This window comes from Malaclemys terrapin, chromosome 12 (genome assembly GCF_027887155.1).
Source record: "Malaclemys terrapin pileata isolate rMalTer1 chromosome 12, rMalTer1.hap1, whole genome shotgun sequence".
Classification (NCBI taxonomy): domain Eukaryota; kingdom Metazoa; phylum Chordata; order Testudines; family Emydidae; genus Malaclemys; species Malaclemys terrapin.
In genome coordinates, this window is record NC_071516.1 from 6,725,810 (window position 1) to 6,743,878 (window position 18,069).

General features: G+C 46.2%; 1 protein-coding gene across 1 annotated transcript; it reads right to left on the reverse strand.

The window, feature by feature from the left end:
- Window positions 1-404: 404 nt before the first annotated feature.
- On the reverse strand, window positions 405-13,692 carry BIRC7 (baculoviral IAP repeat containing 7). The gene is made up of 8 exons (XM_054046225.1): window positions 13,413-13,692; window positions 9,590-9,689; window positions 8,454-8,526; window positions 8,312-8,357; window positions 3,308-3,517; window positions 2,203-2,274; window positions 1,520-1,727; window positions 405-787 (listed from the first exon to the last, which is right to left on the reverse strand). The coding sequence occupies exons 1-7, from the start codon at window positions 13,690-13,692 to the stop codon at window positions 1,528-1,530; spliced, it is 981 nt and encodes a 326-aa protein (XP_053902200.1). The 3' UTR covers window positions 405-787; window positions 1,520-1,527.
- Between the last annotated feature and the right edge of the window lie 4,377 nt (window positions 13,693-18,069).

Below are 18,069 nucleotides of genomic sequence, written 5' to 3' on the forward strand. Positions count from 1 at the left end.
GTAAGCAACTGCATCTTCTCCCCAGTCAATCCTCAGTCTCAGCTGATATGCTTAAAAGAAAGACAAAGGCTTGACTCAAGGGATACAAAAGAGTGTGGTTCTGCTTACACCTTAGAAGAGGCAGGATGTTTTGTTGGAGTCTGGTTCATGCCCCAGACAGGGGAAGAGCTCTGTTTACCCTGAAAGGTAGCTAGGGACACCATTCCATTCCCCCACAACAATCTGGTACTGGAGGATATGGGCTAGCAGACTAAGTAACCCTACAATCTGATGCAGTAGGCAAGCCCTCGGATCCCAACCTCGATGGAATGTTGTACTAAAGCATTTTATAGGCCACACTACATGAGAGACCAGTCTAAAAAGGTAACACAAGATGCTTTTATTCCAAAATGTGAAGTATAAATCTACAGACTTAGCAAATCATTTTTTCAAACCCATGAATAAGTTACTCTGCAAACTTTCCTTTATCTGCTCCAAGATCTAACAATTTCTTAAAAATAAAATCACAATTCCAGACAAGAATCATCAGATTTAAACTAAAAGAAGTTACCACTCATCCTGTAAATGGAAAAATTTAGGACTGAACTTTTCCATGGTCATCTTCCAGCAAAGGGATGGTTCCTAACAAGCATGGAAGAAGCTCTGCAGGACACTTCTGGGAGGTTGTTCAGTAACCCAGACTGCTAGTAATAGACTAGGGAACATCATTTCTAGTGAGATATCCTCATGGAGCACCTTCTGTGTTGGAAAAGGGGCTGCCATCAGTGGAAGTCAGAGACCGGAGATTCTGCAAAGACAGAAGGAGTTTTCACGGTATTCGAGTTCTGTGAGGAACGCCTCATTTACACAATTTAACTTCTCTAGTCCTTTCCCTTCCTCCGTGCAGTTAATGACCTGTTCAGAATAGAACGTTGCTTCTTCAGTGGAGTCCTGAGCTTATTTAGGACATCACTGCTGCTAGATACATCTCTAAGACAAGTTCTATGACAAATCAAGGTCTGAACAAAGATTAGATTCTTTGTAGCTTTTCCTTCAATGTAGGATTTGTGCCAGAACATCATTTCTAGCCAGCTTTCCAGTCCCCAAACACAGCTACTCAGTGAAAACACGCAAGGCCTCAGATTGTTGAGGAAATTCAGTGCTCTTTTCACAAATCAGGGATTCCCATCCTTGTTAACAGTGATGAAGCAGGAGAATTTCCCCTTCCAAAAAAGACCAAAGCCTTCCAAGTTTAGAGGAGACGGACACTCTCCTCCACCCCCTTTTGGAGCTCAGGTTCTCCTGCAAAATCAGAGGGCTACAGCTCAGTGGCAAGTCTTGAAGGAAGTGGTTGTTAGCTGGTGCACAAAGTAGATGTCTAAATTCAGACCATCTACCCTGCTAGAGAAAATAACTACACTGCTTTTACAAAGCACAAGCAAGACCCTTCCAATCCATCTGAACTATACACAAGGCATTTGAACAAAATGTTTCTATAAAACCCACCCAGTACCCCCCACCCATGTTCCCCCTTACTCACCCCATAGTTCAGGACATGAAAGTCCTCACACTTCCCCTGATGACCGCTCGGCAGATGGGGCATCGTCTCAGGCTGGGGGCACATTCCGCACACACCACCAAGTGGCCACAAGGAACGAAGACAATGGACACATCTTTGTCCATGCACACTTTGCACATCCTCTCCTCCTGCAACCGTCGCAGCTGCTCCTCCGTACTCAGTGGGGGCTCTGCTGAAAGAGACATACCGAAGTTTTGTTACAGAGCAGTGTTATCTGAACTTTTTTTGAAAGGATCTTTCTGTTCCATAGTTCAAGAGCTGGATTTAGGGCCATAGTTTTCCCTCCTCGTTTTGTTCAAGATTGTGACCATGACAATGACCAGGACAAACCCCTGCTATTCCAGTCCTGGGCCCCTCAGAGTTTGTCCACAGGTGGTGGGTTTGAGATTTGAACAGTGGGGGAGAGAGGATACAGTTAGTGAACTGTGATGTATGGGGAATCCATGGTAACTCTTTTGGGTGTATTAATCTTGCCTAACACAATAGACCCTATTCCCTGAATGGGGCCTGGAGGTGCTACCACATTCTGAATAATAAGAGGAAATTATTTTGCAATTTAACTGTTACATGGGAGGTAATGAGCCTTAGCATTTCCTGCTGTAGCGACGGTTTTGGTTCAGCCCAGGCAGATTTTATTACCTCACCTGATTCTTTTGAGCACTCAGCCTGTGCGTCTCGTCTCTGTCCTTGCAAACCTGTCTCCCTCTCCGTACGCTCTATAGAAATCAGAAGGAATGGAGATGGCATTAATGCTCCCATGCTTAAAAAATAATAATAATAATAAAAAAAAAACATAAGAAAAAAACCACACACACACACAGTGGGGTCCTTTGCTGGGATTTCAGTGATGTCTGTTCAAGTGTGCTGTGTTGCTAAATGAAAGTGGTTCTCTTTAGGAGGCGGCTAACCCTGCACGCTCAGCCTGGAATCAAACAGCAAAGCGGGGTTCTCAGATTCTCATAGCAACACCAAGACTTGCTGAGGAACCATAAATCAGATAATCCAACTCCGATGAGTGCCATCCCCCCAAACAAGTGCACACAAAATTCTGGTTTTCTAAACAGAAAGATTTGTATTTTATAAAAAGGCTATTTTTGGTCAGAAAGATTGCAGCCAGCGTTGTAGCACGTTAGAGATAGAAAGGAGTGATGTAGAGCAGCATTTGTTCTTTCCTATGTAGAACTGCAGTTATAGGGTGGGGGGGTACTAACCCTAGAAATCTTCCTTTAACAATTGCCTGTGTCCTCACAGTTTAAGCTATAAATCATGTTATTAGCACATTTCTACCCCCCCCCCCCAACTGCACCTCAAATCAGACAGAGATGGAATGGCCCTCTTGAATCATCCAGTTTAAATAGCAGGCACAAAAGGAATCCATTTCTGGATTTGCTGCAATGTTAGCACTGGGTGTACACCTAAGTCTTAATGTAGTACCACAGCTTTTAAAGCAAGACGTAATAGAGAAATATTGAAAAGCAGCGAGACTCCAGGTTGCTGGGAGACCGCTAATGTAACAAATGTTCCAATAACTAGGCACTCTGCAGACCTTCTACAACTGAACCACTTTCCTCAGTATCACAGGGCTATGAACTAAGGAAGCATTATTACATTTCATTCTAGTCTAGGAAGAGCCAGTGTAGACCCAAGAGATCGCGTCACTGAAGTGCTAAAACTTCAGCGACCATCAGAGGAGGAGGTGGGATGCGATTAGATTGATCAGTGAGGTTTCAAGAGGCTAAACGGCCGTACCTCTTTCTTCCGCACTGCTGCTCTCTTCCCCATCTACCTGAAGCAGATCCAAGACCAGTTCGGACACAGATAAGTAGCAGGTGCCAGTCAGCAGGTGTCTATTCTGGACCAAGCTCATCACCAAGCTGTGGTCAAAGCCCATCTGCAGGACATTCTGCACTATGGAAGACTGATCCAGAGGAGATGACAATTCCCGATTCCCCACAGAATCTGTAAAGCACAGGGAGGAGACACTTTACAAAAAAGAGGGGGAGCTTAACAGGCTACGAAGTAGCCAACTCCATACGTGGCAGGATATGGCCAGGGACTCTAATCTAACGGCGTTCTCTTTCTCAGTGTAGAATATTGTAACTATCCAACGGCCAATTTTGTATGATAGCGTTATATAGGCAAGATGTAGTTCCACATTTCATGAGGCCATTTATGAAATTTAAACTAATCCCATAGGTCATGCCATATTCCATCATAGTAACAGATTTAAAACAAATATTGGTCTATGGCCATTAGAATGCTACAATCTGTATATCAAATACCTCCTTCCTTCTCCCATCCAGTACTGCAGGGACTCAAACGACCCTGGAATAAAGGGTGAAATCCTGGCCCTGCTGAAGTCAATGGGAGAATTGCAGTTAACTTCAGTGAGGTCAGGATTTGACCCTAAGCATCTGAGGTGCTCAGAGGCAGAACTTTCACCCAAAGTTCCATTAAACAGAATTTAAAGAAAAAGCATAGAAGGGATATCAACCTGCATGCTTCACAACATGCACCAACAGGCAGTGGTAAGGAACAAAAAGCAGTCCTCCCCTCCCTGGATTGCCCAGTTCAAGTAGGTTCTTACAGCTTCTTCTAAAGCAGCGGGTATAGTTCACTGTCAGAGAGAGAAAACTGCACTAGCGGCACCAGCTCTGGCAAGACAGTCCCTAGGTTTCAGACAGTTATTCTTTTTGCACTCCTCATGCCATTAAATAAGAGCTCTGGTTTCACTGGCGTTTAAAAAAAAAATTGCCCCTTTTAATCACAGTTTTCACATCCCAAAACAGAGGACTCGGAACTAAAAGGCTGGGGGAAGGGGGAAGGGAAATGCAACTGTAAATTTCTCCCCCCTGATCCAATCCGTCCCATTCAAGGAAAGGCCTTTCCATGAGAATCTAAAATAAAATACCTAAGTAAGTGATCCCATCCCAAAGTGTAGGCTCTTCAAAGGCCCTCCTTATAGGACAGGCAGATTCGATAGCTGAACACTTCAACTCAGTGAGGGAACCTTCTATTAAGATGTATGAAAACCAGACCGCAGCTACTTAACAGTTGGCTTCAGTTTCTCAGCTATATTCTGTCCCAAAATACATGCAGACAATTGTGAATGAAGTTATGTCCCCAAGCTCCTTTTGTTCTCAGTTAACTAATTTGAACCCTAAAGCATTCCCTTGGACTTCAAACCCATTGACTGCTCCTGGGGGGAATTCTGCACCACTGAACGTGTGAAGCATTCATGTCCTCCACAGATTTCTTTGCTTCCCTGCAGGAAAATGACTCTCTCACAGGGAAGCAAAGGAAAGCTGCAAGAGCAGTCACACACCACTCCCTAGCAGTGCAGGTACATAGTTTCAGGCACCTGGAGCAGCCAGCAGAGAGGCAAATCATCACAGAGCTGAGGATATCCCAACCAGTGGCCCTGTTCCTGAGCCAGGATCAGCTGCTAGTGCCAGCTGGGCTGGAGGCAGAAGATGGGATTTCCTCTTCCCTACTAGGAGTTGTTGGGGCTGTGTCAGACCCACCCCCAGAAACCTCCCCCAGCTGCAGGAAGCTCAGCAACCTCCCCTGCTTCCTGTCCCCATTGCTCCTCCATCCAACCCCCGTGTATCCTCCCATACCCAGACACTGCTACCAAACCCCATCACCCTCCATTCCCAAACCCCACCCCACCGAACCTCAACCCCTGCCTCCGGACCCCCACCCCTGCACCCAGACCCCATGCCTCTGGACCCCCACCCCTGCACCCAGACCATGCCCCACTGAGCTCCCTGCACTCAAACCCCCCACTCTGATGCCCAACCCCCTGCACCACCCTGAGCCCCCACATCCAAACTCCCATGACACTGGACCTCCAACTAGCTGCACCCAGATCCCCACCCCAAGCCCCACTCCCCCAGCACTCCCCAATGAGACCCCTCTGCTGAGCCCCAACAACCTTCACCTGGAAGCCCCTGCAGAGTCCCATTACCCCTGCACCTGGAATCCCCCCCTCCCCAATGAGCCTTTGTGCATCCAGATACCCCCCTCAACTAGAACCCCCACTGAGCTGCCTGCACCCAGATTGTCCCACACAGAACCCTCTTACCCCATACCTGGATTCCCCCCCACACTGAGCCCCTCCACACTTGGATCCTGCCTGGTTGAGCTTGCCTGCCCCACACCTGGTGCACCTGGCACAGAAGGACAGGGCCCTGGTTGTTTCTGGGGCAGGCCCAGGTGGTGTGCTGTGTCAGGAACAGGTGCAGCCTCACTGCTGAGTTTGTGTCCTAGGGATGGGAGCAGGGGGCTGCTGGGTGACCTCCCACCTTCATGCAGCCAGTGGTCTGTGCGCCCCACTGCCATGCTGGAGCATTTATTAATGCACAAAACTTTCAAAATTCTGCATGCAATATTTTAAAAAGCTGAATGTTTTGGCACCGAATGCCTTCAGGAGTAAAATTGACACACACTGTTACAAAGAGTGGTTCACGTTAATTTTGTGCATGGTTAGAAGAGATTATTGAAATTGTTCCAATCACTTAGGAGTTACTTTAGTCCCAACTGTTTTCTGAATCTGTAAGAAGTTACTTTCTGAAGTTTGGCAATACCTGTATATGCCATTTACCTGCCTGGAGGGCATGGAATGTTGAGGATTCTAACTTCCCCAGAAGAGGTGCAGTTCTGGCCCCTCCTCCTTCCTAAATACACAAGGGCATGTTCCCCATGACCTACCTACTGTAACACTTCCAATGCATGTCCATTTGAGGAGTATTTTACTCTGAGATGAAGGTCACCAGCAAATCCAGTAGCAAGCATGCACATAATACTTCTAACAAGAAAAGGGGCTGAAAGTGCAGTAATTGGTGTTGTCCTAGTCATGAAGAGTTCACTTTATTTTGCACTTAAGAGATCTAGGAACCACAATAGAGCAGTCAGCTCCCTTCAGAGCACAGTTCAAGGCACTTGTTCCATATCTATCCTAGCCAAAAACCTCCAGTTTCATGCCAAGTCTTCAGTCCTTGGAAAGCGCACACACAAAAGGGTAGGACCGAATAAAATCACCAGTGCTGCATTAGCATGCTCCTGGAATTTCTTCTGCAAGGATCTCAACATTTGTTTAAAACAAAACAGACAGTTACTACTCAGTACACAGTGGTGGTCATTCCATAGCCCGCGATAGGTTGAGGAGGAAGCTATGTCTACACAACAAGCCAGGACTGCAATTCCCCTTCCCGTGTACGTATACTCGCCATAGCTCAATGAAAGCTAGTGCAAATGTAAGTGATAATACAGCTGCAGGAGCCTGGGCGGCAGCAACAGAGGAACAGCGGAGCGGTGCTAAGTGTGCAGCCACCATTTCAGGTGGGATTGTACTCAGCGTGTCTCATCCATGCCTCTGCTGCCCTAATGACAGTGGCTATACTACTATTTGCTCACACTAGTTCTCATTGAACTAGTGAAACTATGTGCACACGAGCAGGGCAATCCCCCTCCTAGCTCGGAGATGTAGATCATTTGAAGATTCATAGCGAAACTGGAAAGATCTTATTCTAGATCACTTAGCAGTCCCTTGGCAGACACCTCAGACAACCCCAGCAGAGGCTTTGGAACAGCCTGAATTGGTTCACTTTTCCTTCCTAAGCGTGAGCTTTTGAAATGCTTCTGGGTTGGCCTTAGCCACCACCTGCCACCATGTTCCTCTCTGCAGAGATTTGGAGCATTATAAAGACAGACCTGCAGAAAATCCTGTCTGCTTAGTGCACCCATGGCAAAGTTCATAGGACTGAGGCAAGCAGTGGAAAATTCTCTCAGAAAGACAAGATGGGCGCCAAGAAGAAACTGTTTCCCTAGCCTAGTCTCATGTTTACATGCTGCTGCCACAAGGCTGCCACCACTCCCCAAGCCTGAAAGGGTAGCTTTCTTCCCTTACTCCTCAAACTTAGAATGCAGTGGCTTTTGTATCCCCAACTTCCAAAGGTCTGTGTGTTGAAGATCTAGCACCCCCAACCACCATTTCCAGAAACAGCTGGCTTTAAACTCTCCTCCATATTAACCTCAAAAAGGCACCCAAGAACCACTCGCAAGTTCTTCTACTGGCAGATTTACTTTTCAAATACCTTCATTGTGGGTTCTGAGGACACAGGCAATATTATCACTAGCAATGGAGGAGCCTACAGAAATCGAGATGAGCACCCAAGATTCTGAATGTTAACCATGTGTCTTGTCCGCAAAATTGGTCGCTCAAGAAACTAGAGTTAACTGATTTTAGTTCACTGGCCATTCTGAGAAGTTACAAAAAATAATAATTTGGGATGAGATGAAACATTTTGTAGGAAATAAAATTTAATCAGTTTAAATAGTTGGAAAGTTGTTTGAATAAAAAAATTGAAACTCAATTTAATAGCGTCAAAATGAAATGTTCTGATTTTTTCAAAAGTTGAGGGCTTCCCACCCCCCAACCAAGACAATTTGGTAAATTCAACACAAGTTTGCTAAACGTTTTCACCAACCTGAATCTGCATTTTTTGGCAAAAAAGCGTTGGCTGAAAAGTAATATCCAGCTTTAGCAGACACTTGCAACAGCAGAGCTCACCTGGATTTCAGGTCCCAGAGGAAGTTTCTTAGTAATAATTCTGGAAGCTATTTCACATCAAAATGCAAGCCTCTCAGAAAGGGATTCCGCCTGCAAACTCTAGAATATGTGGAAGCCAGAGCAACAGATCTGCAGCACTTTCATCAAAAAGGCAAGACAATATGCATTTCCACACAAACCTTGGGGTACAGGGGGATCTTGTTCAGCCCGTTGCCAGGAGCCTCCCTGCAAACATCACAAGACACAAAACAGTCACAGGAGGGAAGTGTCTCCTTAAACCTTTCCCCCCTCCACTGCACAAAAAATCCATTTCAAACTCACTGGAGCGTTGAAGTCAGAGTCCTGAACACTGCTAACAAAGTCTCTGCCCCTGGACTGCAGCAAAAACTCACACCTGCGGAGAAAAAGGCAAATACCCAGTGAAGGACAGCAGACCTTGTCTGAAATTCAAGATCATGAGGGTGGTACTAAGCTCCCTAATGAAACAGGGTGTACAAAGCACAAATGTCATTCTTGCCACAGTGGACAGGCCCTCCCTGCTGTAAAAAAAAAATCTTCCTGGTCAAGCAGAAAGACTGGTGGTTTGAGGCTCCTGATCTCCCCAGAACAGGCCAGACTTCATTTTAGGCCTGTGAGATTGGCTTTTGCAATTGAACCTTTCAGACAGACTGGATTACGTGGAAAATGGGTTTGTGGCCTCACCTGTAAGAGCCACCACACCAGGACTAGGTGTATGACATCCTGCCATTTACACATGAAGGCCAATACAAGTGGAATACAAGGGCTGCTCTGATGCCAGTAAGAGACAAGGGCAGTGTTAAAGTTACCATGAAGCAGTGGTAATAGAGATTGACCCACAGATCACTGTCCATAAACTCTATAGATGTTGGGGTCTGAACTCCACAGCTCAGGCGGAGTTCTAGTGTGTGATTTCGATTGAAAAGCATTAGACTTGTAGACGCATGTCGTGTAGATTTGTACGATGCCTAACCCAACAGCTCTCCACTTGGTTATGGCCTGGAGGGGCTACAATGATAGACGTGTACAGTGATTATCACCACCACCACCTGAATGAGGGAGAGAAAAGATTGTAACAGTAACAATGCAGCTTATTAGGATGGGAGCTTCTGGGGTAGTTCTCAGGAACTACCAAGAGACTGACCTCACTAAAATGCCTGCTTTGACCACAAGCTGTTCCAGGATATAGTTTTTATGATGCAAATTGGACATAAGCCACCAGATTCATTTCACATAGGCTTATCAGCTAGCAGCACTATTTGTTCACTATTGAGCTGGTTGGATTTGAAATGATAACAGAGATAGACGGCTCTACATACTAATAATCCAGTTAAATCTCACCTGGGGCATGAGGTTGGACTGTGGAGCAAGGACCATTCAGTATAGAACTGGCTAATGTGTAGTTCAGCCCCAACAAGCATTAGTATACCATGAATTACCTTGGAAACCATTTGGCATGTTCCCTCCAGGGGTCATCTCCAAGCTCCCAGTTCCTCAAGCTGCCATCACAGTAAAAACACCTCACAGTGTCACCTTGACCTGAAAGGAGCATTAAGAGAAGATCAGATGTCAGGTACATGAGCAGCTAGTTACACTAACTCACAGGCAATTTGATGTTGCTACCAGGAGAGCTGGGGGGAGGTACAGTATGTTTAATTGTTACCATAACAGGCTACCAGACCAAACTGTTGCGCACACATCACAACTGTCCCAGGACTCTGGCTCACGACTTCTGCCGCTTGCCCCTGTTCAGAGACAGGGAGTCAAGTTAGAGCTTTGAGTTCTAGCTGGCTTGCCTAAGTTGCACCAATCAATTATTGGGATTCCAGTGTTGGGTCAATGAACATTTCAGGTGGAAACTTCATGGATTCTCTGTACATCCCCTTTGTGGGCTCATGGCCACTCCCACTGCACACAGCTATCCCCTCCTGTTTCTTCATCCAGCAAACTGCTCCCCCATGAAGGCTGCCAACTAGGGGTCCATGAAATTGGTTTACACCACTCTCCCTAGTAATAGGAGTCCTCATTATAAAGATCCCAAGCCATCCAGCCCAGGGAGGAAACTGGGCAAGAGATTCAGTTGCTTTAACAATATCAGCATGCCTGCTACAGGGTATGATTTTGAATAAAGCTATATATAAAGTTACACCTTCCCACTCAGCGAGCTATACTTGGGTCCCACTAAAAAGAGAATTTCTGGGAGTGGATAGGCCTTCCAGTTATAAGCTGGACCCCTTAAGGAGTTTCAATACAGCTGTTCCAAAACACTGGGCATTCAGAAGTCCTTGAATGCTCTAAAACAAGGGAACTATGTGGATCAGATGACTGGCAATGCTCTGGAATTGCCCAGTCTAAGTGACCTCTGGTTTTGCCATGTTGTTGGATTGTTTCCCGATGGATCCCCATTCTCAGTATTATGTTTTCAACAGCTGGTCTGCAGATAGAAAATAAATTCCAAAGCAAATCTGACAGAGGGTTCCAACTAAAACCTCTGCCTTCTGGTTTATTCTGTTTTCCTGAGCGGGTTGTTCTTTTGTCAGTAGTGTTTGGCTCTAGAGCATACAGAACTAGAATTCCAGAAAAGCTATGAGCTAGTACACCGTGGAGATTTCACATCTGGTTGCTCAGTTCAGGACTAGTAATAAGAGGTACCTCCTCACACCATTTCTTGTGAAGTACACTGCAAAGCCTTCAAGGAACTCAATGAGAGTCATTTAGGCTCCGTTAGTATTCATGTGTATTTAATATATAGTAAACAAATACTGTGCACGTAGTTAGACTATAGAAGGGAACAACATGTCTAGTGCTACATTAAGAATTTTAGTTCCACAGAGGGATTCTATCAATGCGATAAACCAGAACAGCAGCTCACTGGGTCAACCCCTACAGAACTATAGGTGAAATACAGGTTGCGGAAGGCATGGAGGTACAAATGCAGTGCTTGCATGTGTAGAGAGATTAGATAAACTGTCACAGAACAAACCAAGGAATTTTAGACACCATCTCTGTAAGCATGTGGGGCTATAGTTCATGGATGTTATGAACAGATGGGGGGGGGGGGGGGGGAGAGCTCACACACTTCAGCCAGAAAAACCTGAGTCCTTACACTGGTGACGCCCCGTGAGTAGGAGTTTTCAGACCAAGACAGGAATAGCATTCAAAGAATGCAGATTTAAAATTTTAGAGTTAGAGTTAAAAATTGAGCAGTTTTCAAAGTGATTCCTCAGATGAAAAGCCCCAAACTCAAATTTCCATTCATGACTCAGAATTACAGGTAGTTAGAGAGCTAGACAGAGCCTAAGAGACTTCTCTATCCAAGAGCATGAAACTAGCTGGGATCCATGGAGCCCAAAACAACTTCTGAAGAGGGGACACCTACAGACAGATGAGTCTTCCTTTTTAAGGAATAAATATAAAACTCCACACTGTCCCCTCCATAACACATTCTACTTTGCTTCTACTTGAACTGTTTGAAGGTGTTAACTCATGTTACACTTCACATTTAGCCAAGTGCTCAGATATGAAAGAGTGTGGTACAAACGAGGCACATAGCAAGTCAACAGTTATGTCCCCTCATTGCTGTTACCATTATCCTCATTTGTCTGTCACACCCCTTGTTGCGCTTAGTCTTAAACTTAAAATAAGCTCCTCAAAGCAGAGGCTTTCCACTATAGGTTTGTGCCAAACCTGACCCAACAGTGGGGAAGTGAGAGGTCTTTGATCTGTGTTTACACAGCACAATGGGATCATAGGTCCATGCCCAGCGCTCCTATGCAGTACCACATTACCAAGAAGAGGAGACTCCCAATCCCAACTGAGACTACTACATTAAAAATAAGTGTAAATGCAATTGGAAAGCCCCAATGCCAAGTTACCAAACAATGGAGTTTGACCTCACAGGGCACTGTCGTAAGAAAGGGGTGTGCTCTAACTAGGTTCCCCACAGTGGTGGCATTTGCAGTTTAGGCCTTAACTCTGTCCCAGTGCTGTGAGAATGTTGTGCAGGGGATAAGCTGTGTCTGAATCTCATGTCTCTGCTGTTCAGGAGGGTCCAGTTAAGGAGAACTCTGTGGCCCCTCACACCTAGAAGAGGAGAGTCAAGTTGTGGCTCTACTGGAGAGGGCTTCATGGTATGGCTGGCACCAACCCCCCCTGCTTATGTACCACAGTATATGGTTCAGTATAAAAATACCCTAAATAGAGCTTGTCTAACAGGACACATCATGCAGCTCTACAGTTGCACACAGAGGGAGGCTTTCCCTACCCTAGGTACCTGTATATAGCCTTGGCAGAATTAAATGTTTTTATATAATTTTGATAGCTAATAAGCTTTATTTTTTTTAATTAAAATTCGAGGTTTTCAAACTGTGGGGTGTGCCCCCCCCAGGAGGGCAGAGGAACATTCAGGGGCAGGGGAAACAAACGGTGACACCAGGGCCGGCTCCAGGCACCAGCCTGGCAAGCAGGTGCTTGGGGCGGCCGCTCCGGAGAGGGGCGACACGTCCAGCTATTCGGCAGCAATTCGGCGGACGGTCCCTCACTCCTGCTCGGAGCGAAAGACCTCCCGCCGAATTGCCACTGCAGATCGCGATCGCAGCTTTTTTTTTTTGGCTGCTTGGGGCAGCCAAAACCCTGGAGCCGGCCCTGGGTGACACTAGCCCCACATGGCAGGGGTCAGGGAGGGCGCATCACCTCCACCCCCTGACTCATCTCAGGGGGCCACCTAGCCCGTGGATCAGTGTCAACATGCACCATGGCCCCGTGCTGATTTATGCTCCTGGCAGCCTCCACACCTAGCGCTGGCTCCACCCCCAGAGACCGTTACACACACACACACACACACATACACACACACACACCCCTCCCTTCCCCCACCCTGTAAACCTGAGGGGGGGACCAAAAATTGTAACTCAAAGAAGGGCTCAGCTCAAAAACTTGAAAACTGCTGATTTAATTTTTCACTGAGAGGGATATCTTGGGGGAGGGCGAGGGAGAAGGATGTCAGAATTATTTAAACAGTAGATGTGGAGATTCAAAAACGTTAAAGCTTTATAACTATTAAAAGGCAAGTTGTCAACTTCACATGTCAAAATACAGAGTAAAATATCCTTAAAAATCAAACTCTAATAAGTCTCAAGCAACTATTTGCCTCTCTGTAAATTGTTATTATCAATGGAAATATTTTTTGTCAATTTCACTGCACGTGCACAAACTGATGTATATCGACATTTACCAATAAAGCTCTAGTCCTGCCATGCCTACCTGTATAGAAGAACCCTGCTCTGGCCAGTTGCTCAGGATACAGCTCTGTGTACGGTGGCCAGCTCTGGAAAGTGGCTAGTCGCATCGCCTCGGTTTCCATCTCCGGGTATTCTGGTTGACTGGGTAGGGCTGCCTCTTCTACATCCATCCTCTGCAGAAGGCTGAGGATCTGCCCATCCACATAGTCCAAGATCTCCAGAAAGGGGAGCATCTGCTGGTTGCCAACATCTTCACCACAGATAAACTTACAGGTAGGAAAAAATTTTTGGTGCTCTCGCATGGGTTGATCCTCAGCCTCCCAGCTCCTCAAGATACCGCCACAGCAGAAGCACTGCACTCGGTCGCCAGGACCCAGGAAGAAAAAGCCAGCCTTAGCCAGGTCTGTGGCAGAGACAGGTGAGCTCTCTGGCCACTGCCGGAAAGTCCTCAGTCTCTTCTCCTCGCTCCGCATGCTGGTCTTAGACAGCCGAAAATACCTTTGCCCAGACCTGATCTCCTCTGGGGGAAAGCTGTCCTCCATGTCCCAGCACTGAGAGAGAGAGAAAAAAAATATATACAAGACAATCCCTCAGTGGCCAGCTGTATTCCCCATGTCAGGCAGCACTCAGACTGCCGGTCTGCATTCACATCCCCACAGCTCATCCTGCTACATGTTCTAGAAAGCTCATGGTCTCAACAAAGCCAAGCATGTTCCTGAATTGCAGCCAAACCAGAGATCCAGATTGTCTATGTCCTGCTGCTGCTTTCTCTTACCCCTTTACATCTGTCCCCACTAGTGTCTGGAGGTAAGAGACCAGCAGTTTTTCTCTTCCAGTCTCTCAAGTCACAGGGAAGCTGAAGTGGTTTGCAAGAAAAGCAAAAACAAGGCAAGGCCTATTCAATGTACTTGGACAAAGTCACTCCAGCTTTCAGGCTCTGGTCTGAGCAGTGAATACTCAGTCACCTCTCTAGCCTTTAACAGAAGTATAAAAGGGATTTAAATTCCTCGGTTTGCTTTTCTAGAGAGACGTGTTCAACAAGCCAGAAGCCTACACAGAATAGCTAAGATCCAAGCAAACGTTTCCTCATATTATCCCTTTTATAACCAAACAAGCCTCCAGTTACACAGGTCGCCTATTCAATTAGCAGGCTTCTCTTCCCATGATGTGCATACATTTAGTATTTGTTAGTATGGCAGTCTGTGGCCTGAAGCTGAATCAGCAGCTTGTGACTGATCATTCCTATCCATCCCATGTCACAGGACACCCCACCACTGCAGCAGAACCACTACAGAAGTAGCCTAAAATGTTGAGGCCTACTTTCCTATATTGGTTTCCCGATGTCACAGTTAATGGTGGTAGTGGTTTGCTGCCTTCACTAGTCCTATATCAAAGGAAGGCTGAAATTAAAGAAAATATATTACTTGATTATCCAAGCCTCCCCCGCACTCAAACTGAAGTAATATTCCCCAGATATCTGTAAGCAGCTCTGCAGGGCTACCACCACTTCTGTATTGCCAGCAAAAGTAGACGCAAAAAGGCTCTGGGCCTAAAATCTTCTCTCGCTCACACAGGAGCTATTATTTAACAAGAGTCAGAGCATTCTAAAGACATTTACTATCAAGATGTGGCCAACTATCACCTTGCCCACTTTACGGCACGGTACACCCCTTTCCTTTACCCTTTGGGAGCTTTTGGTAGCCTGAGGGGAATTGTATAGCACCTAACACAGTGGTTCTCAAACTTTTGTACTGGTGATCCCATTCACATAGCAAGCCTCTGAGTGCGACCCCCCCTTATAAATTAAAAACGCTTTTTATATATTTAACACCATTATAAATGCTGAAGGCAAAGCAGGGTTTGGGGTGGAGGCTGACAGCTCACAACGCCCCCATGTAATAACCTCATGACCCCCTGAGAGGTCCCAACACCCAGTTTGAGAACCCCTGACCTAGCACATTGTTGGCCCATTCTTTACTATTAGTACCTTGTTCACAGAGAGGCCAATGACAGAGGTGATATGGAGTCCTAGCTACCCTAGTAAAAGTCCCTCCAGAAGAGGGTTGCAGTACATTGGTGGGTGGGTGTGGAGAAGAATACTCTGGCATTGCCTATGAGATACATGTCCAACGAGTGACAGACTGAAATCACCATTAGTAGGAGTCCAGTATTTCATGGGCACTCACCATTCACTGACAGACAGCCCCAGCTGCTCAGTGGAGCCTGCTCACCCGCACCTCTCCCCCACAGAAAACAAGGCAGAAAAAAAAAAAAAAAACATTAACAGGACAGCTGGAATTTCCTTCCATAGCCATAGCTGGACAAACCTAAGTGGAGGAGAGAAAGGCCCTGAATGCCTATGCTAAAAAGAAAGGGTGTTTGTGCTTAATGCACTGAAGTAATTGTTTAAGAACTGGTGTAAAAGAAATCCATATAAAATTGCTAGAGAGTCAGTGAGACTTGGGGGATTTGCAGAGCAGTGAAGGTAAAGGTACTTGGAGGCTGCTTTAACCTACATACCAGATTTGGCTCTCAGAAGAGCTTCAGAGCTACTTGCTTGTTTGGGGCAGTTCTGCAACTCCAGCACTATTTCAGTCCTGGGCTCTGCCAAAGCAAAAGTCAGAGTGAATGTCAAACTGTAGCAGGCATTGTTCTCTGCAGGGAGCCATCACCAGGGATTGTCACTTACTGAACCATACATTGGAACAAGTTTCCCCAGTTGGGACAGGGGTGGGGGGAGAAAGAGGAGGATTACCTCATCCAACACTCACTAGCAGAGCTAGACTTCGTCAGTGAGGGGGGAGCACCAGGCAGTTAGTATGCTGGAGTGGTTTTCTTGGGGGAAGTGGGGTTGAGTTGGTTTTAAACTAGGACAAGTAGGAGATACCATCCAGTTTATGCCCCCCCAGTCATAAATCACAGCCACTCACCCCTTCCTTCTTCCCTCCCCCAAAGGAAGCCCCCATTAATTTACTTATGTTGAAATAATCTATTGATCCTGCCAGGGACCCCTTTAGACAGGAGCTTTCCTAGCAGCTGAATTCCCCAAGACCAGACTGAGATGGCAAGTCACAGAAGGGAAAGCCAATATTTCCACCACCCCATGCACACTTTCCTGGGGCATCAGAAACATAGATTAAGCCCCCCGCATCATCTTCCTCAGAGTACTTACTCAACTCTGGGCCATTAAAAGCTAACGCTAGACACCCATTCATTAGCAGTCCCATTTCAAACGGGGATCTAGCCAGAATCCAAAGGCCTCCCTCCAATTCTACTCAGCAGACTATTGACCAAACAAAACCATAACTAACCAGCTACTAATCCGCATCCTATGGAGCACTTCTAACATCCAAGACCCTCCTAGAAAAGCTAGCTTGTCTTCCCAACCCTATTTAAAGCTTCCAGGGCCCATTGCCTTGTGTTGTGACTGAGACAGGTCAGCTTTGTTTCTCTTTTCTCTAGCTCATTGTAGCTGCCCGTCTGGAGGGTGTGGTACACCTTGCAAGACCTGAGTGATTTCACCTGCTGGGGAAGTGCCTATTGCTGCTTTCCTCTGATTGGCTGGTCTACCTTTCATCTCCATTCACTCTGCCTGTGAGGGAAAGGGCCCATGTGAACATTCAGCCATGTCTCCTACTAGTCTTTCAGTAAGTAACTGTTCAGGTAGCCAGAGCAGACCTCACCCCCTATATTGCTGTTTGGGATACTCCCTATACATACCCACAGTTGTCATTCCTCCTTCCCTTCCCCTCCCGCCCCCCCCCCCCCAAATCCCCCACTAAAAGTGGTAGCTGAACAGCAGGCTGAGAGATTCTCTTGGAGAAGGATGTAGTGAGGGATGCTTAACTTTGTGTGCTGGAGGATTTCTTGGAGATTCACTCTTAGCCCCCACAGCACCCTGGAGACCAATTCAGGGCTAGCAGATCTGCTGCAGCTCTAGATCCCAGTACCATATATTTCTGTATAAAAATTCAAAAAGCCACTGAAAAATTCAGAAAAGCACAAATAATTACCCAAATAATTATACAAATTGATTAGCAGCAGCGAATATCTATATTGTGGTAGCACCCCAGGGTCCCCAGCCTGACTTGGGCCACGTTGTGCTGGGAGCTGTACCTACAGCTTGATTATGGCCCTAATCCTGCAAACACTAAAGCCCCTGCTTCGATGGGACTACTTGTGTATGTAAAGTTAGGTAAGGATTTGCAAGATGCAGGCCATAACCACTCTGTGCCTCCATCTGTAAAATGGGAATAATAACATTTTCCTTCATCATAGGAGGTGTTATGAGGATAAATTCATTAGGACATAATTATCATTCACACTAAGCCCCCTGTGGACTGCTCTGGGGCCCTAAAGTGGATGCAAATTACATTTACATTCATTTTAAGGCCACTTCACGCTGCCAAAGAGACCGGCCCATTAATATCTGGGAGTAGCTCACATGCTTCACCGATTGGGGTAGAACTTGTATTTCAAAACCATTTTGTCAGGAGAGTCTGGACTGCTACCTGCTGGGTCAGTGTGAGAGATTTTGGAACGCCAAACCTTGGTGGCGGTGTAACTGCATAGCTTCATACACTGTGCATGTGCAGTTCACTTTGTAGTGCTACTCCTTCTTTGGATTGCCATGATTCTGAAATTAATAGTTTCTCTTTCTTTTAATATCTGTTGGTATC